Raw genomic sequence first — 26,818 nt, forward strand, 5'->3', positions numbered from 1 at the left:
TCCTCCTCGGAATAGGTTGTCACTCAACATAACAGCAAACAGCAAGGCTACGATGTGTAAATACTTGATGACGGCTTTTACATTGGCTGTGCATTGTCTTCCACAAAGTAATGGTTTTCGGACCTGCTCGCATGCATTGCCTTGACTCTGGCATAATGCATTCACGTAATTTACGAATGAAAAAAAAAAACTACACTTACAGACAATAGAAGAAAAACAGGAGAACATGTGTTCTTGACAGTGTACCATCTTTTCATAGAGTAAGACAATTTGCATTGTGAAGAGACGCAGTAATTACCGCTAAGATGACTATTTAATTAACAACTCAGAAACATCTTAAGTGTAGGGTCTGATGTACTTAAAGACGGCCTGACTCCTCTCCTGACACATCTGTCGTAGTAAATACTTATTTCCTATGAAATCACAATTCTTAGAATGTAATGAGCCGCCCCTCGTGAAAATGTGTAAATGAATTACCGGCTGTTTATAATCCTTCACATTGTCTATGGAGTTATGGAGTTTGTTTTCTATGTTTGAACTATAGGGAGAGATTGATGACCCTGTCTTAGGGCCCTATTATACGATTAGCGTGTGGAAAATCGTTATATTATTAGAATTGATACGATAATTGTCCGGTGTAATTGCAGGCAACGATTAAAAAATCATTTGTGTTTCGTTGATTGTTGAATAAGATCTGACCCTAAAATCTTTGTTAATCGTTCTCTGTTATTCCACATTAGTTCGCTGTAATTTTGCATTTGTTCACTAATCGTTCAGTGTAATTCCAAATCGTTCCTTTTATTGCTGGGATCAGATGGAGTAAACGATCGTAGTAGCTAACGAATATCGTTTTGTGTAATATAGTGAATGAATTCAGGATAACGATTAACCATTTATCGTTAATCATTAAAAAAATAACGCTTTGTCTAATAGGACCCTTATAGTAAGATTAACTTGTATCATGTGGTAACCCAGGGTGCTAGGTGGAACTTGCAAGGGGAGGTGTTGCGGTACTGTTGCGGCCCCTGTCACGAGGGCTCGGAGTGGTATATGCCCTCCCTGGGTCTAGTCCTAGGTGTTCCCTGTGGTGTATATGTGCAGTTGAGTCCAGAGCACTAAACCAGTAATGACTTTTATTGGCAGACTTGTTGAAGGACCAGTACAGGTTATCTTTAAGAACAAGTTCAGACAGAGCGGTTTTGCACTTGAGTATGATTGCTAATGTTTTTCCCTTGTAATACTAGAGATTGGATAGGTTTTGAATAGGATGTGTTTCAGTTGCAAAGTCTCTTAGGTAGTTTTGACTTTGGATATAAGGCACTTGTATAGGACAGTCTTTTGAATAACTTTAAGTAGACAACTTGTACAAGAGATAGGGGTTAAATACGCTGGGGATAGTCCTAGATCGCTGAAGGACTTCCTGACAAATACTTGTAAAAGAGAAAAGTAACCCCAGATGTAGACAGGTAGGGACCCCCTTTAGTGGTAGTTGCCCCTCTTAGGGTTTAACATTCCAAAGTACCAATACATCTTCTCAGAAGAACAAACTATACTAGGACCACTGACTAGAAAGCTTAGTCGCCCACTGGTGGAGGATAGGTGAGGCAAGTCAACGTCCCATAGGTGAGAACCTTTTAGAACAGGCATGGAATAGGGTGAGGGAGTATGACATGGCTAACAGTCATATTCTTGCAAATACAAAGTAACACAACATTAACGCCATAGACTTCAAAGTGTTGGCTTTTAACTTTAGTGCCAGCAAAATACATTAGTGCTGACTGGACGAAAGGAGAACCCAACAGTGGCACATAGGTTCCTGGACACTGCAACCATAGCAACCAATCACAGCTCAGCTTTCATTTCTTACACTGGTCACTTATAATGAGAGCTGAGCTGTGATTGGTTGCTTTGGCAACAAAGAGAATTTTACCATAAAAGAGAGCTTGTGTGCTGCCCTCAGTACTATAGACCACTATGTGCTGCCCCCAGTAGTATATAAACTCCATTGTGCTGTCCCCAGTAGTATATAGACCCCTGTGTGCTCCCCCAGTAGTATATAGCCCCCATGTGTGCTCCCCCAGTAGTATATGGCCCCCCTGTGTACTTCCCCCCGTAGTATATAGACCCCTGTGTGCTGCCCGCAGTAGTATATTGACCGCTGTTTGCTCCCTCGGTAGTATATAGCCCCTCTGTGTGCTTTCCCAGTAGTATATAGCCCCCATGTGCTCCCCCATTAGTCCCTGTGTGCTCCTCCGGAGCCGTTGGCTCCCTTTCTGTCAGTGCTGCTTCAGGTAACTATGAGCGCTCCTTGCAAGCACTCATAGTTACATTGCAGTGCGCACTGGCGGGGGGGGGGGGGCCTGCAGGGGGTGCCATTAGGATGGGTAAGTAGATTAATTACTTACCCATCCCGATGGCGCCCCCCCTGACAGGCTGTCAGCTGGCGCCCTGTGCGACCTCACTGGTTGCACATTGCAACGGCCGGCCTGCTCGTGGGGTCCTTTAACCAGTAGGCCCCGCACAGGCACAATTTGCCCAATGGTTAAAGCAGTCCTGCTGTTGTGTAACAATATATGATGATAATATGCTTCAAGATTCAATTCAATTGCTACCGTCTATGTCAGCCAAAGCCTAAAATGTACCTGTCACATCCATGTATTATTATTGACATCAATGGAGATTGTTGCTTTGACAAGGATGTAAATAATATTAGTGTAAACAGCAGAGTCTTATGTCACATCCTGATGTGTATAGAGAGATGAGCGATGCTGCATAGACTCTACTTATCTCTTCTCCAAGATACAGTTTGTCACAGATCACATTTGTAGTGTTCTTGAAAAGAGAAGTTGGAGAGTGTGCAATGCATCTGTTTCCTTGCAGCTGCAGAACATCAAAATATAAACCTCAGCTGCTGCAGAACATCATAATACACCTCAGCTTCTGCAGAACATCATAATACACACCTCAGCTGCTGCAGAACATCATAATACACACCTCAGCTGCTGCAGAACATCATAACACACACCTCAGCTGCTGCAGAACATCATAACACACACCTCAGCTGCTGCAGAATATCATAATACATACCTTTCTGTTGCACACACAGCCCCACCAATCACAGGGAGACTTAGTGGGAGGGTCAGGAGTTGGAGAGACAGAGAGTGTGTGTGAGTGAGAGCGTTCCAAGCAAGTCACGTCAGCTAGCATGCACTGCTAGACCCCTCAGGAGAGAAGGACGTCCTCTGAGGATCACCTTGTCTATGCCAGGGATACTCTCAACACAGTACAGGGCAGTGACCCGTATCCAGTTAGGCACTGACCCCAGTAGAACAAAGCTGCAACTAGCCTACGTATTTTACTGCATAACGCACAGCTCTTTTGAAAAGTTTCGGGAAGTCTGCTTCACCCAGTTCAGGGACCTGGGGCCTCGTACTTCTTTCATAAGATGGGTATCTCGACAATGAAGGGCATTAAGCTGTCATTAAAGCCGTGCAAAAGTAAAAAAAATACTAGAGTCATAGACCTCTTAGTCATCTGCAATTCAGGTTCAAAACTGCTGACAGGACAAGGAGACACATAGTACCTTTCATATATCCGTCTGTCTCAATAATGTAAAGGAGGCGTTCCCAAACTCCTGAAGTGTTCCTCCTCATATCCCTATGCACAACAAAGAAACAAGCAGGGCTCCGCACTGGAAGCTGTCCATCAAGCAGGCATAGGGAAAGAGGCGGAGCAAGGGACGGTACAGGCCTTAGCACTTGAGGGTTTGGGAGCTTGGGGACGCCTCTTTGACTCTTTGCACTGAAGAATAAAAGCATTTTTTCTATGTTCTGGGAGCACAGACAACTATTTCATATATTCATCAGCTCTGGTAAAAAGACAGCTGAGCTGGGATTGATTGTTATGGGCAACAAAGAACTTACTATAAGAATGCTTGATCAATTTCCACCCATGGATTTGCACATGACGGATTCCATTTAACCCTCGCTATGTTACTGTAAAATGACTATAATCTAAAAATAGACATGAACAAAAAAATGAATCAACTCTGGATCAGTAAATTGTTTACCAAGTTATCCCATATCTAGGAAAAGTTGTATTTTTTTTTCCTTATTGAGGTTGTCTAAAGAACAAAGACCAGTTGATCAGCTCATATCCGTCTCCTGAAACCAATCACTATCGTATTAAAAATCTAAGAGGAGGTTGTGTCACACAGTGACCCCTGCAGGTGAGTTGTATTATTACACTATGACCATTCAGATGAATAAACAGACAATGTGGGACATGACCTAGATGAGACCATCAAAATAAGTTTCACACACTCTCAGTGACTGTCCTGTGTAAGAGTGTATATAAATACAATTGTAATTGCGATCATAACTAATGACTATTGTTCTCTGTATTATGGTGAATGATTTCAGGTCGTCTGCAATCATTTATCTTTCTTCCTCAGTAAGAGAATCACATTCGTCACCTGTTTGATTTCAATAGTCTTTTCAGTGATCTAATATGTAAATTGTTCCTACATTTATGCTCTATTTATATTCTGTACTGACAACAGTAAATGTGTCTACTGATGCCATCCAAGACTCCCACCTGCGCATGTGACTCAAATCGAAATAAAGACACTCATGAAAAGTTCTGTACGAAACGGTGTGTCAACCCGACCAGTTGTATTAAAGGGTCCTCCAGTTTTTTCCAGTCCCCAGAGCCCCGCCCCCAGAGTGTCAGACGGCCTTACTGGACATACGTTTACACTACATGCTCCACGAGAGTGGCACCGAGGATGAAGGTAAGAGACTTACCTTCATGCTCAGATGCTTTTAAAGGGGTTGTCCAGTGAAAACCTTTTTCTTTCAAATTAATTGATATCAGAAAGTTATATAGATTTGTAATTTACTTCTATTAACCCTTTAAGGACATGGCCCATTTTCGTTTTTACGTTTTCGGTTTTTCCTCCTTGTGTTTAAAAGGTCATAGCACTTGCATTTTTCCACCTAGAAACCCCCATGACCCCTTATTTTTTGCGTCACTAATTGTACTTTGCAATTACAGGCTGAATTTTTGCATAAAGTACACTGCGAAACCAGAAAAAAATTCGAAGTGTGGTGAAATTGAAAAAAAAAACGCATTTCTTTTATTTGGGGGAAATGTGTTTTTACGCCATTCACCCTGGGGTAAAACTGACTTGTTATGCATGTTCCTCAAGTCGTTACGATTAAAACGATATATAACATGTATAACTTATATTGTATCTGATGGCCTGTAAAAAATTCAAACCGTTGTTAACCAATATACGTTCCTTAAAATCGCTCCATTCCCAGGCTTATAGCGCTTTTATCCTTTGGTCTATGGGGCTGTGCGAGGTGTCATTTTTTGCGCCATGATGTGATCTTTCTATCGGTACCTTGATTGCCCATATACGTCTTTTTGATCGCTTTTTATTACATTTTTTCTGGATTTGATGCGACCAAAAATGCGCAATTTTGCACTTTGGGATTTTTTTGCGCTGACGCCGTTTACCGTACGAGATCAGGAATGTGATTAATTAATAGTTCGGGCGATTACGCACGCGGCGATAGCAAACATGTTTATTTATTTATTTATTTGTTTACTTTTATTTAAAACCTGGGAAAAGGGGGGTGATTCAGACTTTTATTAGGGGAGGGGGCTTTTTACTATTAACAACACTTTTTTTTTTTTTTTTACACATATACTAGAAGCCCCCCTGGGGGACTTCTAGTATATACACTGTGATCTCTCATTGAGATCTCTGCAGCATAGATATGCTGCAGAGATCCATGAGATCGGCACTCGTTTGCTTTCGGCTGCTGCAGCCGGAAGTAAACGAGTGCCGAGCCGAGGACGGCGCCATCTTGGACGCGTCCCCGGCCGGCATCAGTAACGGAGATCGCTCCTCCGGGACAAGGTCCCGGAGGAGCGATCTCCCCCACTAGACACCAGGGAAACGTTGCCTCCGGTAATCGGAGGCAGCTGTCAACTTTGACAGCTGCCTCCGATTAGCTAATTAGCGGGCACGGCGATCAGACCGTGCCCGCTAATAGCGGCGGTCCCGGGCTACACGCGGCACCCGGGATCGCGGCACTTCAAAACGGGGCCGCCGCGTGGCCCCGCTTTAAAGTGCAAGTGAGGACATAGGACGTACCGGTACGTCCTATGTCCTTAAGAGGTTAAAAAATCTCAAATCTTCCCACCCTTATCTGCTGCTGTATGTCCTGCAGGAAATGCTGTTTTATTTTCAGTTTGACACAGTGCTCTCTGCTGACATCTCTGGCCGAGACAGGAACTTTGTCTCCGTTTTCTATGAATCCCCATAGAAAACCTGTCCTGCTCTGGACAGTTCCTGTCTCGGCCAGAGATGTCAGTAGTGAGCACTGTGTCAGACTGAAAATAAAACAATATTTCCTGCATAACATATAGGAAGACTTGAGATACAGTATTTTAATATAAGTAAATAAAAAATCTATATAACTTTCTGATATCAGAACCCCTTTAACCTTCAGATAGTTTCCCTTTAATATGTGACTAAGAAAAGTAGCTGTCACAAAATTACTTTCTGTCCTTGACGTCAGTGTAGAATGTAAATGTTTGAGCTTCAGTGAAGACCAATACATGGTTACTACACATATAAGGTTGTTTTTTTTTTCTCCAATTGGCTTTTGCTTTTTTTTTTTTTTTTTTTTTTTTTTTAATTGCTGCAAATTACCTGTAAAGAAATGAGGCAATGCTTTTAAATAATCTTAATTAGTAATATACTATAGCAATTGCAGTGAAAATTAAGTGAACCCTTTGGAATTATTTATATTACTTAAATTATAGATGAACAATTTACATTTATAGTGTAGTTGCACTGTTGATGTCTTATATTGAGCATGCTGCGCTAACATCCCCAGAGCAGGGGGAAAAGTAAGTGAACTCTCCTTTTTTTTTTTACAAGATTTGTGTGTTACTAATAAAATCTGCTCTGATTGTTTTCCAAATCCCAATTATACACAAGCATCTAACACCTAAACAGTTCATGTCTTTTACTGAGCACCTTGGGTAATCATCCATAGGGCAGGAGGAAAACGTAAGTGAACCCGTCGGAATTAAAGAGAAAAAAAGAAGAGGGACGGGGGGAGCCTTCTGGTGTACAGTGTTGGACTGGCACCCCAGGGGACCAGAGAATCCACCGGTGGGCCCCGAGCTTTAGAACCTGTAAAAACACTGACTGACATTAAGTTTCTCACTGGTTCTTCATTGGTGGGCCCCAGGATCATTTCCTTTGGTGGGCCCCAGATACCCCAGTCCGACACTGCTGGTGTAGTATATCACAACCAGTCAGATAGGAGTGAATGGTATTAGGTTCACTCACCTAGGCAGAACTCTATTGAGCACATACAAACACCTCCTCCACCGCAGCTTGCTCCAGGGCACTCACGGGACGAAGACTGGAGTGTACAATGTAGAGAGAAATTCCCAGTTAGAAACTGTCTGGGACAGTTACTCTTCAGATGAGCTGAGCGCAAATGTGCAGGTGTCGGTGTAGATAATCCCAGCCATTTATCATATATACCCTATGTACCATTGCGGTATCGGGACAGACTCAAATGTAGCAACCTACACCGACACCTGCACATCTGCGCTCAGCTCATCGAAAGGGTACCTGTCTCAGACGGTTTCAGCTGAGAATTTCTGACTACGTAGTACACTCGGTCTTAGGGCCCTATTCCACCAAGAGATTTATCTGACAGATTTTTTTAAAACCAAAGCCAGGAAAAAAACCAAAGCCTTTGGCTAAAAAAAAAATCTGTCAGATAATCTCTTGGTGTCATAGGGCCCTTAGTCCCGTGAGTGCCCTGGATCTTGCTGCAGCGGAGGAGGTGTGCAAAAATAGCACCACCTCTATCCCCAGGTTATGTGTAGAGATGAGCGAACCTGGAGCTTGCTGGAGTCCATCCGAACCCGAACTTTCGGCATTTGATTAGCGGTGGCTGCTGAAGTTGGATAAAGCCCTAAGGCTATGTGGAAAACATGGATATAGTCATTGGCTGTATCCATGTTTTCCAGACAAACTTAGAGTCTTATCCAAGTTCAGCAGGCCCAGCTAATCAAATACCGAACCTTCGGGTTCGGATGGACTCCAGCATGCTCCAGGTTCGCTCATCTCTAGTTATGTGTGATTTTAAAATCCAGCTCAATGTACTTCAATGGAACTGAGTTGTAAAACCCACACTCAAACTGAGGACAGGGGTGGTGCAGAAGTCTTGATAACCCCTTTAAATTGATTTTTGTATTGGTTGCTTGCAAAATGAGATCTGATTGCATGAACACAAGTAGTTGTCCATGCACTTCTGTTGAGCACATTAAGTAAACATCCACAGTGCAGGGAGAAAAAGTCCATAAATCCAGATTAATCCAAAAAGTTTACTCCTCCATGATTATAGGCTATAGCAAACCCGGTGAAGCAGATCATACTATCATGCGTTACTGTTTTCTATGTCCCCCCTCCTGTTAAAGGGGTACTCCAGTAAATATCTTTTTCTTTCAAGTCAACTGGTTTCAGAAGGTTAAATGGATTTGTAATTTATTTCTATTTAAAAAATCTCCAGTCTCATAGTACTTATCAGCTGCTGTATGTTCTGCAGGAAAGGTTTTCTTTTCAGTCTGACACAGTGCTTTCTGCTGCCACCTCTGTCCGTGACAGGAACTGTCCGAAGCAGGGGAGGCTTTCTAAGGGGATTTGCTACTGTCCTGGACAGTTCCTGTCTGGGACAGAGGTGGCAGCAGAGAGCACTGTGTCAGGCTGTATTATCATCATAAAATCAGTAAGAGAGGAGGCAGAAGGAGGGGAGCACATCTACAAAACTAGAGTACTTGTGTGTATGACTACATGTTCTGCAATCTGCACGGAGCTGTATGTATATGATGGGGGGATATTTGTGATTAAGACTGCAAAATTGCTCCATCCGGCTCTAAAAGCATTGAAGTGAATAACCGTAGCTCAGTTTCTTCTCTGTATGATAGAAAAACATTAACTGGTTAATTAAATTGGGACTAAATAAATCCCAAAGTTCCAACATGTCAATAGATCTGAGTAAAAAAAAAAAAAAAAAAACGGAAGGTAGGAGACTGTGAAGATTTCTGGCATCGTCGGAGAGCAGACAACCTGTGTTAATTGACTACCCAGGCACATCACAGACATCTGCTTCACTCAGGTAATTAGGGATATTTCTTCCATTAGATTGTAAATCAGCGCTCAAATGAGATTTGTTATGGACAAATTAAGGGAAGCAATTTAGTTAAGAATTTAGTGAATTAAAAACACTCAAAAAAAAATATATACTACATAGGAAGACTCTGCCAGAAAGTGTCTACAAGATGTCAAAAACTGTCCACACCCCAATGGCTACTCCTCCGGCAAGCCCTTCTTCCACTTCTCATACAGGTGATGTCTAGCTAGGCTCCTGTGCTCCTTTGGCTGAGGTAATGACCCCCCCTTTTTTTTTCTCAACCCCTCCCCCCGCGCTCTCTCCCGCCTTTGCTTGTGCCTCCCTATCTCTCTTTTGTGTTTTCTCTGTCCCTTGTTCGTCTTTCTGTCTTTGACTTTCAGCCCTTGGTTATCTTGTTTTTTATTGGTTATATATGATAAGTATACGTGCCTTCCTACTCTGGATGGATACCCTCTGACACCATAGTGGGTCAGCATTCTTCACCAATATCAAGCACGGCTATGATGTTGATGAAAAGTATCTGTATTTTCTGTCTCTTTTCATGTCACATTTTCTCTTGCTTCTATTCTCCCATAGTCATGTTTGACTAGTAGTAATTTTTTTATTAAAGTATTGTATTGCCCCACTAAAGTTATACGAATCACCAATATACACTTATTACGGGAAATGCTTGTAAAGTGCTTTTTTTCCTGCACTTACTACTGCATCAAGGCTTCACTTGCTGGATAGCATGGTGATGTCACTTCCTGGATAACATGGTGATGTCACTTCCTGGATAAAATGGTGATGTCACTTCCTGGATATAATGGTGATGTCACTTCCTGTACAACATGGTGATGTCACGACCCGACTCCCAGAGCTGTGCGGGCTGTGGCTGCTGGAGAGGATGATGGCAGGGGGATGCTTAGTGTCCCTCCAGTGCCCTGTGTCCCTCAGTGTCCCTTTGCCATCATCCTCTCTAGCAGCCACAGTCCGCACAGCTCTGGGAGTCAGGTCATGACATCACCATGTTATCCAGGAAGTGACATCACCATGTTATCCAGGAAGTGACATCACCATGTTATCCAGGAAGTGACATCACCATGCTATCCAGCAAGTGAAGCCTTGATGCAGTAGTAAGTGCAGGGAAAAAAGCACTTTATAAGCATTTCCCGTAATAAGAGTATAATGGTGATTTCGATAACTTTTGAGGGGCAATACAATACTGTAATAAAAATTTTCACCGAACTTCTTCTTTAACTTTTGTTGTTGAGATACTTTTTGAAAATAATAAAAAAGAGAATTAAAAAAAAAAAAAACTATCCACATCCCATCCATATTCTGGGCACCCGTACCCTAGGCCTGCCGCGCCTCTTCCCGCCTCCATCCAGCCAAGGGGCGTGCTGAAAATGAAGAGAGGTGGTGAAGGGCTAGGGCACAGTGCTTTAGGCCACGCCTCTTTAACTCCTTGCCTCGCCCAAATTACCGGCAGCGGGAGAAAGGCCAACCCAGCAGGAATCCAAGCAATTACATTGCAGCCCAACCAAAGCAATTTCCTGAGATCTTGTGTCGCAGCGGTAATCTTACGCCAGTCTCCATAATTTTCCTTAATTGTAATAAATTAGATCCTTCCACAATCCACAACTTCAGTTTCCTACCTGAGACGTAAAGCTCTGTTCTCCAACTTCCCACTTCATTAACTAAGGGAACTGTGTGGGCTGCATTCATTAGGGTGAAATAAACACCACTCGCGGCAATAAATTCATTCAGCCCAGGTAAGTGGGAAGTCTGATCGCTCAGTATATTGTACTAAAAGGAATGAGTCACGCTGCATGTTATAATTCTAAGGAAATGCTAAAGTAATAACGTATATGTATCATACTAAAAAAACATAATGGTCTGTGACATAGAGAACATGACGCTGCTTAAAGAGACAGCAGAGGTAAACTTTGAATAAGTAATCTCTATTCTCCCCTGTTATAATGTCCCATGAAAATACCTAACAATGTCGTTGTTTCCAGTTAAAGGGATGGACTCAGTAAGATAACTCCTATTATCACTGGCTCTTCTACATTTGTATATAGACTGTATCAATGAATTTGGTGGGTTTCAGTAACCAGATCGTAGAAATCATCTAATCGTAGAGCAGACTTTATTATAAACAGTGGTTGTCTTTAAAGAGACTATGGCAGTATGAATCACTTACATTGTTCTGTACCACTGATTCGGAGATATCCTCCTGCATGGCAAACTAGTCCTCTCCATTATGTGTGTGTGCTTCGTTGTCCTGGATATTCATGAGCAGCAGCACACTCAAGCTGCTAATTAGCAGTTCTCTATCTATTCTTTCTATAGGCAGACAGCTGTCAAAAAACTTCTAAAGGGTAGAAGGTGGTGCAGCACAACGTTTTTTCTCCAGCATATCAGGAGAACGGCTGAACAGAAATCAATGCACAAATTTCTGTTATTATTTTATGCTTCCCTCAATTACGGCAGCGTAAAGCTTGTGACAGATTCCCTTTAAGAAAAACTATGGGCTATGTTCCCATGACAGGATTAACGCAAAATGACAGCCATCTATTCATAATGATGGCCACAAATAAAATTCAAAAACAGTATTTGCGATCACCTTTTGCAGTTAAATGACTGCCTGTTTCCATAGTGGAAAAAAAACACGGTTGCAATTTTGAGTGAGCATAAAATGGCGTCTGCGGTTCTCCCACTGATCGCTCCTACTCCCACTTCTGAGAAGGACTCATCTCAGCAGTGACAGCCCCCTCAGCCAATCACTTGTTGTGGCGCAGTCTAATCTCACTTAGTGATTGGCTGAGGGGGCTGTCACAGAGACAAGTCCTTTTCGGGAGTGGCGGCAGGGGACTGCAGTGAGTTAAGAAAAACATCTTTATTTTTTCTATATAATTGCAGCACAATAAAAAAAAGTTTTACAACGGCAGAATACGCCTCTAAGACGGACATATAGATACAACGGTCTTGATAAATTCTTTCCATTGTGCTTTTGAATATGCTGTAAACTACAATTTTTCTGTAGTATATAATCCATGTGTCAGGAATGTCCCGTAGCCTGGCGTGAACTGGGCCTGGATTTTTGCTTTTGTGTGACACACCCGATTGCTTTTTTTTAGTTTCCGGCAATGCAAGAGTTACACTGAACTCTGCTAGCCTTGATTGCTGCACCTGAGCAAGTCTGTTGCCTGTCTGCAACCTGGAAGATCAGAGCGCCGGTCCAATAGGGATCCGGAACGGGCTCTTGATCCTCATAAAAGAAAGCTGAGGCAGACTCCCAGCGCTGGCTATTTTGTCAATGTCTAACTCAAAAAGGGGCCACCCTGGTGTTTCCCTATTTATGTTCCAATACTCACAACTGAGTGGGACTTTAGGGGCTATTTATCAGGGTGGTGTGGTGCTCTCCCTATCATGGAGGCACCCCGTGGCAACAGGCTAGAGATATCTGGCTATCCCGTGTTTTGAGACTCGCAACCGAGGCTCCACGGGCTCCTGTTTTGCATATTTAAATTTTTGGGGGCATCAGTGGAGACTCTTGATTGAGTACTTCATTGGAATTTTTTTCACTGTTCTCCTTGAGTTCAGTGATAACTGTGTTTTGTTGGTCTATTATGGTTTATACCCTGATCCCAGCTCCCCCTGTCTATTCCTGCAATCCCCATACCTAATCCCACTGCTCGATTTACCTGTTATCTGACCTCCCGCCTGACTATCCGAATGTTTACTGATTTTGTACTGCGTTTCCCATTTGGTTTGGACTTGACTTGTTTGACTTTCCCTTTTGTTTGTTCGTCTGTCTCGTTCTGTGTTCATCTATTCTAGAGTAGGGAACGCCTTCACGGTTGTCCGCGGCTACCTAGGGCCATTTGAGGCTAGTAGGTAGAAACAGTAGGTGGGCTCAGTAGTAGGGCTCAATGTTGTGTCTTGTCCCTACCTCCCCTGTCCTGACACTATGCTGCAGATTTATTACAGACTTTGACTGGAAATTTGTTAAAAATTTGCAACATGTTAAACAAATATTGACATTCTATTGATTACATATCTGTGCAGGCCATATTCCATTTTGATTTTAATGCAACTCTGTACCCACAATCTGCCCCCTCCAACTGCTTGTACCTTCGGATAGCTCCTTTTAATCCAAGATCCGTCCTGGGGTCCGTTTGGCAGGTGATGCAGTTATTGTCCTAAAACTTTTAAACTTGCAGACCTCCTCTCTGCCCTCCTCATCACTAGGAATGCCCCTCGGAAGGATTTCTCCTAATCATCACTTGTCTGAACACTGCACATGTGCTAAATTGTTAAGGCACGTGTGTTTAGACGAGTGATTTTTAGGAGACATCCTTCCATAGGGCATTCCTAATGGTGAAGAGGGCAGGGAGGAGGGACGTAGAGGCGGTGCAAGCCTAGGGCACAGATATTCTAGGCCACGCCAATTTGACACAGGGCTGCAAGTTTAAAAGTTGTTTTTTTAGGAAAATAACTGCATCACCTGCAGAACGGACCCCAGGACAGATCTTGGATTCAAAGCAGCTAGATAAAGCCAGAAGTGGTTGGGGAGGAGGGGGCAGATTGTGGTTACAGAGACCCTTAAAGCAGATTTTTTTTTTTTTCATGCATGGATGAGTTTTTGAAAAATTTACCCCCCTGTAAATCCTGCATATTTTTGGTACAAAATCTGACCATACCCTAAAAGAACCAATCAGTTAGCATATGTTTGAGCCATCTGCAAATATAACAAATTAGATGCTTTTTGATTTAGTTAAAAAATAAACTCCATGTCAGCTGCAAGAATTTCACTTGTAAATTTTATTGTAAATTCTCACATCCCCGTTTACCAACTTTTTAATGCAAATTTGAGCAAAAAAACATCATGTAAACTGCTTATCGAATGTAAGTCTTTATTTGTCCTATGATGGTTTCGTTCTCTATTAGCATAGATACACAAAGCGTTGGGAAAGAAACAAGACTCGGTGAAGTGCACCAGAATGGCTATGGCTGCGATTTTAGAATCATCAGCTTTGAATGATCACATACGTATTCATAAACCATGAACGGTGACTGAGCAACAACAACTGCTCATAAAGAGGCATAAAAGCTAAAAATATTCCATGTCAAATATTACAACGTCAAAAAAACACAACTCGCACCAGCTGACGATCCTGTCGGATAATAACACATCACAGCAAAGAGCAAATATTTGCCGAAGCTCTCTCAGAGCAAAAAACCTTGAATTTGGGTGATTCTTACTAACATATAAAATAAAAATAAAAAAATCTGATTTTTTTATGCAAAGAAATTATATTTTTTCATTGAGAAAGAAATTACAAAATGTGTTAGGTAGGGGTGTGACCTGTGGAATGGTTCATCAAAACGGAAAAAGGGCCCATCCCGTCTCTTATACTTAGAAGTTAGAATACCACCATAGGAAGTCTCCATCTATACAGAACAGGTGGTAATTTTTTTCGTCTGATTATCCCTTTAACTAGTGACTAATACATTTTTCACCTCTTATTGATTCACTCTAAAGATGAGTGAACCTCAACTGCTTAAAAAAGTTGGATTCAGGCCCTAAGGCTGCCTGGAAAACTGTCTGCATCCATGTTCTTCAGGACTCCCTAGGGCTTCATCCAACTTCTTCCGCCACCAGTAATCATATACCGCATGATCGGGTTTGGACGGACCTGAGCGTGCCCGAGGTTCTCTCTTCTCTAATTCACTAATATTGGGATCCACTGTGACAGTCAATTTTTTTTTGGCAAATATAATCAATTTTTTTTTCTTCTTTTATAATCTATATTGTAAACCTTTTCCCGATTGTGTGAAAAGTGAATTGAATTAGTAAAAGTGCCCTTGACTCCAGTTGGCATGACTCATACCGTCGTATAGTTCTCACACTGACCCTCCAATGGCTCTTGAATTGCTGTTTGACTCCATCACTCCACCACTTACTAACCACTCCAGGGAAGAGCCAAAAACCTCAATACAAACAACCCCGCCGCTACCTAATCCCTATGATATATTGCAGCCATCATTCATCAGCATCATTTTCATTTGCAAAGTCTTACTGTAAATGTTCAGTAGTGCTGCTATACAGAGAAGAGTTCACATCAAAATCAGCTTACAATGCCCCCACCTATATTTAAGACCGAGGGGCAGAGCTACAGGTGAGGAGGTAGCAGAAGCAGCCCACTCAAGGTAGATCACCTTCTTGCAAATTTTGCTTTGTGGTTTAAAGGGGTACTCTGAAGAAAACCATTTTTGTGCTAATACATTGATTTAATAAAGTTATTTTACGTTATAATTAAATATAATTAAAATAAATGTGTTTTTTTGGAGGGGGGGGATCTGCTCTGTATAGTGCAGTGGGGCGGTGCTAGAACAGATCAGAGGATCCTGCCAGCCCTGTCTGGCAGACGCCGGAGTCCACGTGCAAGGGCCCAGCGCCGCCATCTTTTATGCCTCTACAGGCGCCTCACCTGCCCCAAGCTCCTGCTCTGCCTTCTCCCCCGCCCCATGCACCAGTTCAGTTGAATTTAAAGGGACAGTATGTCCCTAATTGGTTATGCACCTAAACACCTCCTCACTATAAATATGTGCACCTGTCCTGCCCTTCCTTGTTGGAGCATCTGTATGCTTCCTATAAGTGTGGGGTCTCAGTTCTCCAATGGTTACTAGCCATGGTTTCTGGTGTCCCTGGTTCCAGCTATCTGTGGTTCCTGCCTGTGACTGCTATATTAGTTCCAGCCATGAGTCCTGTGATATTTCTGCCTGCCTACCTGTCTCCTCACCCGCTGCCACAGGCAAGCCAAGTCAACAAGTCCATCTTACCTTGCAACTCCGCTCCCTGGTGTCGCTTACGCTATCGCTAAGAGTGGTACAGCGGATCCACAACTCCAGTCGTTACAGCCCTGCAGTTCCTGACACAAACATGGTGGCAGCAGAGGGGCCCGTGCCGCCTCTTACAGCTGCCAGTCAACGAAAGTGTATATGTAAATACATTCATTTTAATAAAGTCATATTACAAAGTAATATAACTTTATTAAAGCAATGCATTAGCAATAAAAAAAAAATCTCCGGAGTACCCCTTTAACTTCTGTATACTTCAGTGACATATTACAGCAACACCCGTGCATCCAATCTAACCATCACACAGATTCTGCTGGATCTGACGTCTTGTCACTCAAAGGACAGCCAAGTTAGCGGGCTTGATAATATATTCACATTTTCTCGCTTTCACCAATGTGTTCCCTGTTCCATAACTTATTTGTTCTTGAAATATGGAAGAGATTAGAGCGGCATACTGAGCAGCTCTGATTCATAGCCTCCTGCCATCCTTTAGGCTCGAGCTTATTTCTATTTTATCTAATACCAGGGCACAGGATGCGGCAGAAAACAGCTCCATGTCAGGTAGAAGTCTCTCCGCAACCCTCCTTACCTGAGAAGGCATTGTTCGTGTTCAGGAAATAAATCTCTTCTCGTCCATCACCGTCTATATCACAAGCAGTGACCCCAATGGCATTGCCCGGGCGATCCCGGAGGGGATAATAGGGAGAGCTCCGCTCATCCACCGCTATGTTCACCAGCCGACCTTTTTCTTTGATGTATTTCAACACGAGATTGGGACCATTATATCTGTAGGAAGAGGCAGAGAAAAGGAAAATGAATAAAAAGGACGAGACAATGAAGAGGGAGGTTTTCTACCAAGTCAAAAGAGAAGAAGCTTTTATATCTATTAAATGGAGGAACGCAGTACACTATACGCTAGGTATGGTAGCACCCAGGTTACTTTTGGATGCAGCATTGTGCAATATTATATAATAAACCTAGATACTTGAGAAAGGCTCAGTGTCTATTAAGAGCCGAAAAGTCGTGTTTTTTTGTATGCAATTGGCAAAATAAATTAAAGATATGGAGAGATGCTGTCTTCACTTGCTGTTAACCTAGAATAAACGAGTAGGCAAAATAACACTTTAAAGGAGAATTCCGGGGGTTTTGAAAAGCTAGCAGCCAGCATGGGCAGGGGGGAATTTGATAAGAAGTCAAAACTTACCTCTCCTCGTAGCCACGGTCAGTGTCAAGACCGGCTTCAAGACCCCTGCCAGGCTCCGGGATCTCCAGGGTGTATACATCATGACCTGACTGGTGGATAGGCCGCTCAGGCAGTCAGTGACTGGAGCAGGACACCACTCTAGTCACTGATTGGCTGAGTGGCCAGTCCATCAGCCGGAACCTTAGTGACATCATCACAACTTGGGGGAAATGACTTTCGGCGGGGGTCCCAAGGCTGCTCACTGTGGGCACGGGGAGAGGTAAGTGCTCACTCATTATCAAAATTCCCCCCACCTCTGCCAGATTTATAATATCCCTGGACTTCTCCTTTAAGAAGAGCTTACTATCTGATCGTTCAGCTTATTTAAATGAGTCTATAAGGGATCTATGTGACAAATATGCTGCCAATAGTCAACTGTGGTGGGCCCATATTGTAACTCTGTATACTTCTATTGGTGAGGGGGTAGGAGGTGTCTTGTTTGTCCTATATGGTTACTAGACCAAAGCTAGAACAAGTGCGAGGCAGGGTAGTCATCCACCTATGGGGGGGGGATAGGCCCTTCCAGGAGGTACATACAGTATGTAGTGCTTGTTTTGCTTAGTTGTTGTTTTGCAGAAGGGGATGCTGTCTTCACTTTGTGTCATATGGCTACCTATAGGGCCACAAATCCCTACTAGAAGAGGGACCTATCAACCTAAGGGAACACATATCTAATTACTGGAGTGGCACTTGGCTACCTGCTGTGGCCCAGGTTTCTGGAACTGATGTTGGGCCTGCTGGTAGGTTCTGGTGTTTTGGGGGCTACTTGTCACGGTGGACAGGAGTGGTAACAACCCCTCTTCACACCGAAACCAGACCTTGGTTAAGACAGAGATGGGGTACAGAACTTCGGTGTGGCTGCGGCGGTATAGATGACAAAATCCCATTTTAGGCAACGTACAAAACTCTGCATATATGACTGCCTTCTGCACCTCAGTGTCAGGTTTCCGTCCTAATGGGGTAGTACCAGTCATAGGTCTTTTGTCACTGGGTGGAGCTAGCTAGTAGTATCCTTCCTACTCAGCCGAGCGTAAGTCAGTAGAGAGCGGCCATCTTGCACTGTGCTCTACTGCAGGTGCTCTCCTTTCTTTAGGTGGTTGACTGCCCTGTGTCTAAGTAAATTCATGGAGTAGGCAAGGGGCGAGACCACCTTGTCTCTGGCTTACACACACACACACACACACACACACCTTCTAGAGGAAAGGGGTGTGTGTAGCCTAACCTGGTTTGTTTGCAACTAAGCTGTGAAGGAGTGTGACACCTAGTGGTTGGAGTAAGGTACAGCAGCTTACTCTCCTAACTGTGACACTGTAGGGAAGCACTTTTGCCTAGGTGTAAGAAAGAATAATAAAAAAAAAAACACATATTGGGACATTACATACCTATATAGGGGTAATAACCTACAAAGGAAGGCAAATGCCTAATAGAAGCACCTATCTACAGAGAAGGCATGGATTGCTAAGAGGCAGTCACTAATGTCATGCAGTGAGGTGAGCAGAAAAACTATATCATCTGCGGCTCACAGTCTGTGCTTACTAGTAATGTAAAAATGGCAGCGATCAGCTTAGGACCAGGAAAACACCTGATCCTCCACTGATGGTGTCTTTTGACCAAGCTTTGTTTAATTTGTCAATATCTTTCTGTATAAATGGGGTGTGTGGCTGAAAATGATAACGGGAAACTGGAAGCACAGATCTGTTTATGTAGATAAGATATGTATATACCTGTGCTGTAAGTTTCCAAATGACAAGCAATGTATACTTACCATTAACGCTGATCTGGTATCCTGTTCTCCCACCCTCGGCCACTGCTGTATCTTAGGCCTCCTTCACAATGATTGGCAGCCGGAGGAGGCGGTGCCTGAAGATACAGTCGGTGACCGGAGGACTGGAGAGCTGGATGCTGGATCACAAGCAGTGCAGACTTCAAGAATAACAATGAGGGCACACTGGACAGGACAGGCTCATTTTTGGATGGAGATATGTTTGAGAGGTCTGAGAGTACAGGGCTGGTAATACATAACAATATTGCTTTAGCTCATTAACAGCTGCTTTGCAATATAAACATCAATGTGTTTTACTTCCCTTCACAGTAGAACCACTTAACAGCTGACTATGTGCGATTCACGCAGTACACACCTAGTCACCCACCAGAAACACCACCATGCAAAAATAATACAAATAAAACTAAAACAGAAGCAGAGCTGAAAAAGTCTTTACTGCCTTTCCGATTCTCTATATTTCTATATCTAAGGCTATATGGATTCTGTCATTAAAGAATAAGATTCCTTGGACGCCTTGAAAAAGCATTTTTTTTTTTAATTCTTACTTTGTACTTTACAGTTTTTAATATTAGCTTCTCTTTTATAGTCTGTACAGTTTGAGGTTTAAGTTCTGCTTTCTCCCTGTACCACACACAGCCCATGTGATTCTCCCATGCTGACCACCTTTTTGTGTTTTCCTCAGTCTGTGTGAGCTGTCCTCCACGTTTGCTCTCCCCTCTGTCCACAGTTCCAGCTGTGATGGATTTATATTCTCTTTTTTGTAGTATCATAGAATATCATTCTTTTTTTTATGAAGACTATTTAGAAAATTGTTAATTTGTGCACTCATAAAATAAAATAAAAATAATTCAGTGCACGGGTGACCATAGCTTTTGTCCTCGTCAGTATTTAAGGTCAAAAAGGTTGTTGAGTTGTGTGTGGCTGTGTCTTTACAGTAGCGGGAATATTCAGATATCCCCAGTGGGGAGATAACTAAACCCCCATGATATGTAGTCCCTAAATTCCTACTCGGTTGCCAGTATTAGGACAAGTAGGAAACACCCCGAAACAGCTGTCTGTGGATGCCTGCCTTGCTTTAGTATTTCCCTTGTCATGTCAAAATTCTAGCAACTGAGTTAGACTTTGACGCAAAAGGGGCAAGTCCGATATTTCCCTATTTGTGTCCCAATACTCACAAGTGGGGCTTCATATCATGGTGGTTTGGTGATCTCCCCACTGAAAGACACCCCTTAGCAATGGTTTCCTTCCCAGGGGGGGTATCTGGCTAGTTTTTAAAATTAGACGAAGTCACTGAGTGTGACGACACGCGTTGGGTCTGCACCAATGCATCTACTCCTATGAAATTGAACTGATGTTGCACACAGGGTCTGGCTCCCTTTCTATGCTAAAGGTTTACATTGGTGTTTACAATGACACAATGAATTTTTGCACTTTCTGTTTTTTTTTACACTGTGTAATATTCTTTATTTATAGATTTTTGCTTGTATTGGTTGGAGCCATTCTGGTTACATATCTCATATTTCATTTTTTGATCATGTGGAGTATTAATTATTTATTTTGATTCCCTGGTAAGTAGGAGAGTATATTGTCCTCCTACTTAGATCCTATATACCTATGTGGTTTTTTAATTGATTTTAATGCTGTTTGTGTGGTGTCTTGTGTTGGTCCTAATAAACGTTGTATTTTGTTTGTATATAGTGGTGTGCGCTTTACTATAGCGTCCAGCTTTTTTCTTTTCTTTTGTTCATAGTTTTTAAAATTAGTGACTGAGGCTCCACAACCTTTTTTTTAAGCATATTCTAATAATCTGTCAATGAACACCCTTGAATGGGGACTCCATTAGGTTTTTTTTTTTTTTTTTTTGCTGATATTCTTGAACCCAGTGATTGTTGTTTTTTGCTCTTTACAATAACAGGAAGACTTGAATAGGTTTGGAGCTCTCTGCATCATAATAACACATGATGCTGGGAGTTCCCGATGCCATCCCGCAGCTTTCCGTTCCGTAGCATACGTGATCTATGGGGTGCGTACATCGCCCATGTTTAATGTCAATCACACTTGTATAATTCAATATCAGTCTCTATGGGAGGGCTCGCGCGCCTCGCTTCCAGAGCTGCGAGTGTGGAGGCACGCGAGCCCTCCCATAGAGACACTGTGGGATTCCGCTGCTTTTACTCAGTGTGAACATACCCTAAGGCAAGTGCATAACATTTAAGAAATTTCAGTCCAGATCTACCAAAGCGCCTTTAACAATATTTTGTCAAAATCTGGTGCATGTTAAGGCTATGTTCTCACTACGTATATTTCAGTCAGTATTGTGGTCCTCATATTGCAACCAAAACCAGGAGTGGATTAAAAACACAGAAAGGATCTGTTCACACACTGGTGAAATTGAGTGGATGGCCGCCATATAACAGTAAATAACGGCCATTATTTCAATATAACAGCCGTTGTTTTAAAATAACAGCAAATATTTGCCATTAAATGGCGGCCATCCACTCAATTTCACCATTGTGTGAACAGATCCTTTCTGTGTTTTTAATCCACTCCTGGTTTTGGTTGCAATATGAGGACCACAATACTGACTGAAATATACATAGTGTGAACCCAGCCTAATACTCATGAAGCAGATGCACCAAAAGTACAACTCCTTTACTAGCTTAATGTTTTCTTTAAGGTTTTAGGAATATACTAATTCCTGCAACACATTTTGGCACAAATAACACCTGGAGAAGAGTAGTGTAAAGAAGTGAAAAAACACACTATAACTGCAGAGTCCATGATTAGCAGGCGACATAGTGACTACAGAGTGATATTACGCAATGTGGTTGTCATAAAATTACAAGTAGATTCCTCTTTCTGTATATATTTTCCGCAAGGAAACATGAATTTAAAGCAAAATTTCCAATCTAATCCAATCCAATCCAATCCAGTGTGTAGCTCCACGGAAGTACACACTTTTTGTATTTAAAATTTCCAATCTGCTAAATGCTCTTGCTATAGCAGAAACACAGCTTTTTTTTTGTTTTGTTTTTACCACTTTTAGTGTAGCAGCTGTGAATCCACAGCCGCAAAATTAAATACCTTAAATTACTTTAAATTAAAGGGATTTTCTAGAAAGCAGAAGATGGCTAATGTCTTCTGGTCCCTTCAATCTAAGTCCTGATCATCAGCAATGTTGCTTAATGTTGCTCTGTGTCTTGGAAGGGAAGAAGGGGTGCTGAAAGGTTTCAGTGCCAAGATGCACTGTTAGGATCCACCGTCAGGATCTTCTGTTCCCTGGACAACCTCTTTAAGGTCACCATAGACTTTATGCTTGAGCAGCGGGTTCATTTTTCAGTTATGGTGTATGAGAGCGTCCCGAGTCTTCACCAACAAAGGATGACATTGGAGATAGGGTTCTGGCATAATGCATTTTTACTGTCCAACCACTGGCTGTGGCTTACCCAACTTTTACACTTCAACTTATCTTCAGATATCCTGACAAGAAGGGAAGAATTTATGAGTCAACATCCACATCCTAAGGTGGAAAAGTCTACTCAGCCACCTCACTAATGTTCCTGCAGTGGAATCCATTTGCCATAATGGGACCTGTATTGATCATACACTCTTGACTTGATAACACATGTCCTGAAAAAAAAGTTAGCAATCATCCATGTGTTTTAATGTCTGTATATGTAGCATGAGTGTTGGGTGTTCCTCTTGCCACTTTGAACCAACTTCCCAACATCCTTTGTGAACAACCACTGCAGAGACATGAAGATTTCTTAAAGTTCCTTCATGGTACAGGACAGTTTTTTGTGTATTCTTGCAAAAACTCTTCTCGGACTCTTTGAAGGAATTAGAGCAGGCAGTTCAGTCTTTTGAAGATGGAGCCACCATTTTAGAGTCTTCTTTCCTTGGAGATAATAGATGTCATTTGCCGGAGCCCCAGAGCCTAAAATTGGCTTTTTCCAAAAATAATTCAACAGTATTTTTCAAGATTTTATCAGATTATTGTAGTATCCCACTACATAATTTCCTTCATCTTTTTACACCTTGGTAAAACTGTATCACTCTAATGTCACAGGCTGGGACAGGAGGCCGCTGTACCTTACTCCAACCACTAGATGTCACACTTTTACAGCACAGTTGCAGATAACCCTAGTTTCAGCTATACACGCACTTCCCTTTTACAGTAACTCTAGTTAGTTAGTGCCTAGCTACAGGCCAGGCAAGACGTGTTATTTCTTCCCCAAGTTCTAGTTTGAGAAGGAGAAGAGAGCAGACCTGTTTTCCCTAAGCTAGCTACCCAACCACTATGGCTTGCTAGACCAGACCCTAGGGAAACCGGAGACAAGGGAATCTTCACCCTTCCCTATGCTGAGGACAGACTAGATAACATAGGAAAGTCGACCACCTTAGAAAAGGGACGGAAAAACTCTAGACCGGACCTGCAGTAGAGCACAGTGCCAGCAAGCCGCTCTCTACTGACAAGACACTCAGCATTGTAGGAAGGACAGAGTTGGTGGAGCAGAGACCTGGGACTCGTACTACCCCATTAGGATGGAAACCCGACAATGAGGGGCAGATGGTTAGGTGAGATAACTAGACTCATCCATACTTTAGTACGAGGATAGTCCAAACACTTCACCACATCCCGGCAGAGTACATAGTACACTAGGCAAGGGCCCTCCTGTCCGGTCCCTATCTTTTGTTATCATTTCTAATATCAACTCACCTATCTACCTGTTTGACTATAGTATTGATTCTTTTTTGCACAGAGCACTGTTTGTAACTATTTGCACTTAGATTTCTTTTTTCAAGAAAGTTTACAAATTGTTGAAAGTGGGACTCTCTGCCTCCGCACCTACATTCCACACCTCACACCTGTTCTAACCAAGGTCCGGTTGCCAGGTGGGTTTTACCGCTCCTGGCCACCGTGACAAGTAGACCCCAAAATACCAGACCCACCAGCAAGCCCAACATCAGTTCCAGTAACTTGGACCACGGCATTATAGCTTAGAGTTCTTGTCGAAATCTTTTATGGAGCATCTTTTTCATAACAAACTTGAGTATCTGGTGAGGTTTTAGCAGTAGCAGGTTTCAACTAATTGAAATGAAAGGGAATAGATCATCAGAAAATTATATATTATTTAGATCCAATTTTTATTTTACAAGAATTTTTTTTTTTTACTATTCTAATCATAAAATAATCCTAAAATATTGCAGTTTTCAGTCGGACCTCTGAGCGTAACATTAAGCTTCCCGCTCTTACTGTGATGATAAGGAGGAGGCTGTCGTAAAGTGATCTCTAGGGAATTAGAGTCCTTTTACATGCACATATAAATTGCTTAAGTGCTCATTTGGTGAAAAACGATTTTCTTATTCAAGCGATAGGCATTTAGATTAAGAGAAAAATTACTATGAAAAGTTGTTAATGCGATAGTAATTATTATTGTAATTGCATTTGTATATACTGCGAGTGATTAATGTTTACACTCTAAAGGCTCAGCATGATTAACAATGATTTTAAGGTCAGCTCAACAGACATACGGCAGAATTTTCATTCGGAATTTGATGCATGCCGTGTTTACACCAGAAGATCATCGCTTATATTTGAACGATTTAATGATTTTTTGCACAATAATCTTCCTGTATAAAAGGCCTTTTACAGCGAAATGTGACACTATTAAAAGACCCAGTGGGAGGAAACCCCCTCCCCTCCATGACGTAGCTCCATTGATTCTAATGTAACCGCCTCATGGAGGGGCGGGGGTTTCCTCCCACTTTGGGAGGGCCATCCCGCCTCCTGTGCTTCAACCTAATGTTAACTCACCTCTCTACCTGTTGGACTATAGTATTGATTATGTTTTGCACTAAGTACCTGAGCACTGTTTGTAACTTAGATTCCTTTTTCAAGTAAAGTTTACAAATTGTTAAAAGTGGGACTCTCTGCCGCCGCACCTGCACCTACATTCCACACCTCACGCCTGTGCTAACCAAGGTAAAAGACCCAGTGGGAGGAAACCCCCTCCCCTCCATGACGTAGCTCCATTGATTCTAATGGAACCGCCTCATGGAGGGGCGGGGTTTCCTCCCACTTTGGGCGGGCCATCCCGCCTCCTGTGCTTCAACCTGGCCCAGTAACCATGAATAGAATGGCACCATACGCTGGAACCAGGCCGCAGTTAAAAAAAGGACCGCGGCATCGGCTTCCCGTTGCTGGCGCCATTTGATTCATGTGTCATTTTTAAACAGAGTGTACCTGATTGTACATCCTGTGTAACCCTTCAAGTAGCAGTTGATAGAATTATGGTAAAGCCCTATGGAACATTCAGTACAACGATTATCGAAAGTTACACAGGGCTCCATTATAATTCCGTCAGCAGCTACATTAGCAGTGAGATGGAGATGAAGCTACTGCGTGTGTCTGCCCCTTCATTCTAATGATTGGTGAAGGTCTCAGCACCCGGACGCCGACCAATACAATACAATGTAAAGATGGCTTCCTGGCCCCCTACGGTATGTTGTTATTGTTATTATTATTTTTTATTTATTTATGTATTTTTAAATAATATCTTTCTATTAGATATAAGTATGTGGTACACATCTTATTTTACTAGCTTTGCTTTGTGATAGAGCCCTTTTAAAGGGAAACTATCAGCAGGTTAGACAAATCTAACCTGCTGATATGTCCCTATTGTACAGGTGACACAGAGGATGAAGGTGTGTCTCTTACCTTCCTCCTCGGTGCAGTCCGGTAGGACTGTGAGGAGCACTGGGGCACCTGTTAGAAGCACTGCCCATCCCCATAGTACTGATCTGCCCCCGGCCGGTCCACCCCTTACTAATTATAATCAATTGAGCGGGCCGGCTGGGTCGGGCTAGATCGGTGTCTATGGGGGCGGGCAGTTCTCCTAACGGGTGCTCCTAACAGTCTTACTGGACCGTGGAGCAAACTACTAACTGTTACATTTGTGTAACCTGCTGATAGTTCCCCTTTAAAGCAAAAAAAATAAATAAATAAAAAAATTCAACACTTTAAAAATGTATCTTCAATTATAATCATGTTTCTGGAAACCTTTGGTGTAAGTGAAGATGAATGACTGTGCAATGTTCTCCCCTCATCCCTAACATACGCTTTACATTGTTTTTTTCTGAACAGTTAAATCTGAAGATAGTGCGCGTTGCCTCGGGGTTTCCTTATTTAATGCTGAGTAATGCTGAATACGATCTCTGAGCTTCTGCAGTGTTGTGGGAGATGTCTTCAATATGTGCAAGTAATGCAAAGATTTCCAGGCTCCCCGCACGGTCCCCGGCACGCAGCGAAAAACCAACAGCAGTAACTCTCCAAGTACATAACACATAAATATTAAAGTTTGGTTGATACTCTTACTTCTAAATTACATACATATGGCTCCTTGTCTAACACACATATTTAAAAAAAAAAAAAAAAAAAACAACAAACGGCAGGAATCTTTCTGCTATTCTGTCTATGAATCAGGCAATCTGGACTACTTCAGCCTGGATAGTTTTGGTGGAGCCCCATTTGTTACCTCTTTAAACAAACCATGACCCTTGCACCCTGTGCGGATTATAGCATGTGTATCTTGCTTTATTATCTTCTCCTTGTTAATATATCCTTGTCTTTGTTTTTGATCCCTATGTTTGTTATTTGAATTTGAATGTTGCTGTATATTTGCTTAATTTGTTTGGCTGCAAATTTCA

General features: G+C 42.4%; 1 protein-coding gene across 4 annotated transcripts in view; it reads right to left on the reverse strand.

Moving 5' to 3' along the window:
* CRTAC1 (cartilage acidic protein 1) overlaps positions 1 to 26,818 on the reverse strand; it is a 471,729-nt gene that overhangs the window by 278,475 nt on the left and 166,436 nt on the right. For all 4 annotated transcript variants that reach the window (XM_069978915.1, XM_069978914.1, XM_069978916.1 and 1 more), the window contains exon 3: positions 16,672 to 16,868. In XM_069978915.1, coding sequence (XP_069835016.1) covers positions 16,672 to 16,868 — 197 coding nt within the window. The remainder of the gene's footprint in view (positions 1 to 16,671; positions 16,869 to 26,818) is intronic.

This window comes from Dendropsophus ebraccatus, chromosome 8, assembly GCF_027789765.1.
Source record: "Dendropsophus ebraccatus isolate aDenEbr1 chromosome 8, aDenEbr1.pat, whole genome shotgun sequence".
In the NCBI taxonomy this organism is placed as follows: Eukaryota; Metazoa; Chordata; class Amphibia; order Anura; family Hylidae; genus Dendropsophus; species Dendropsophus ebraccatus.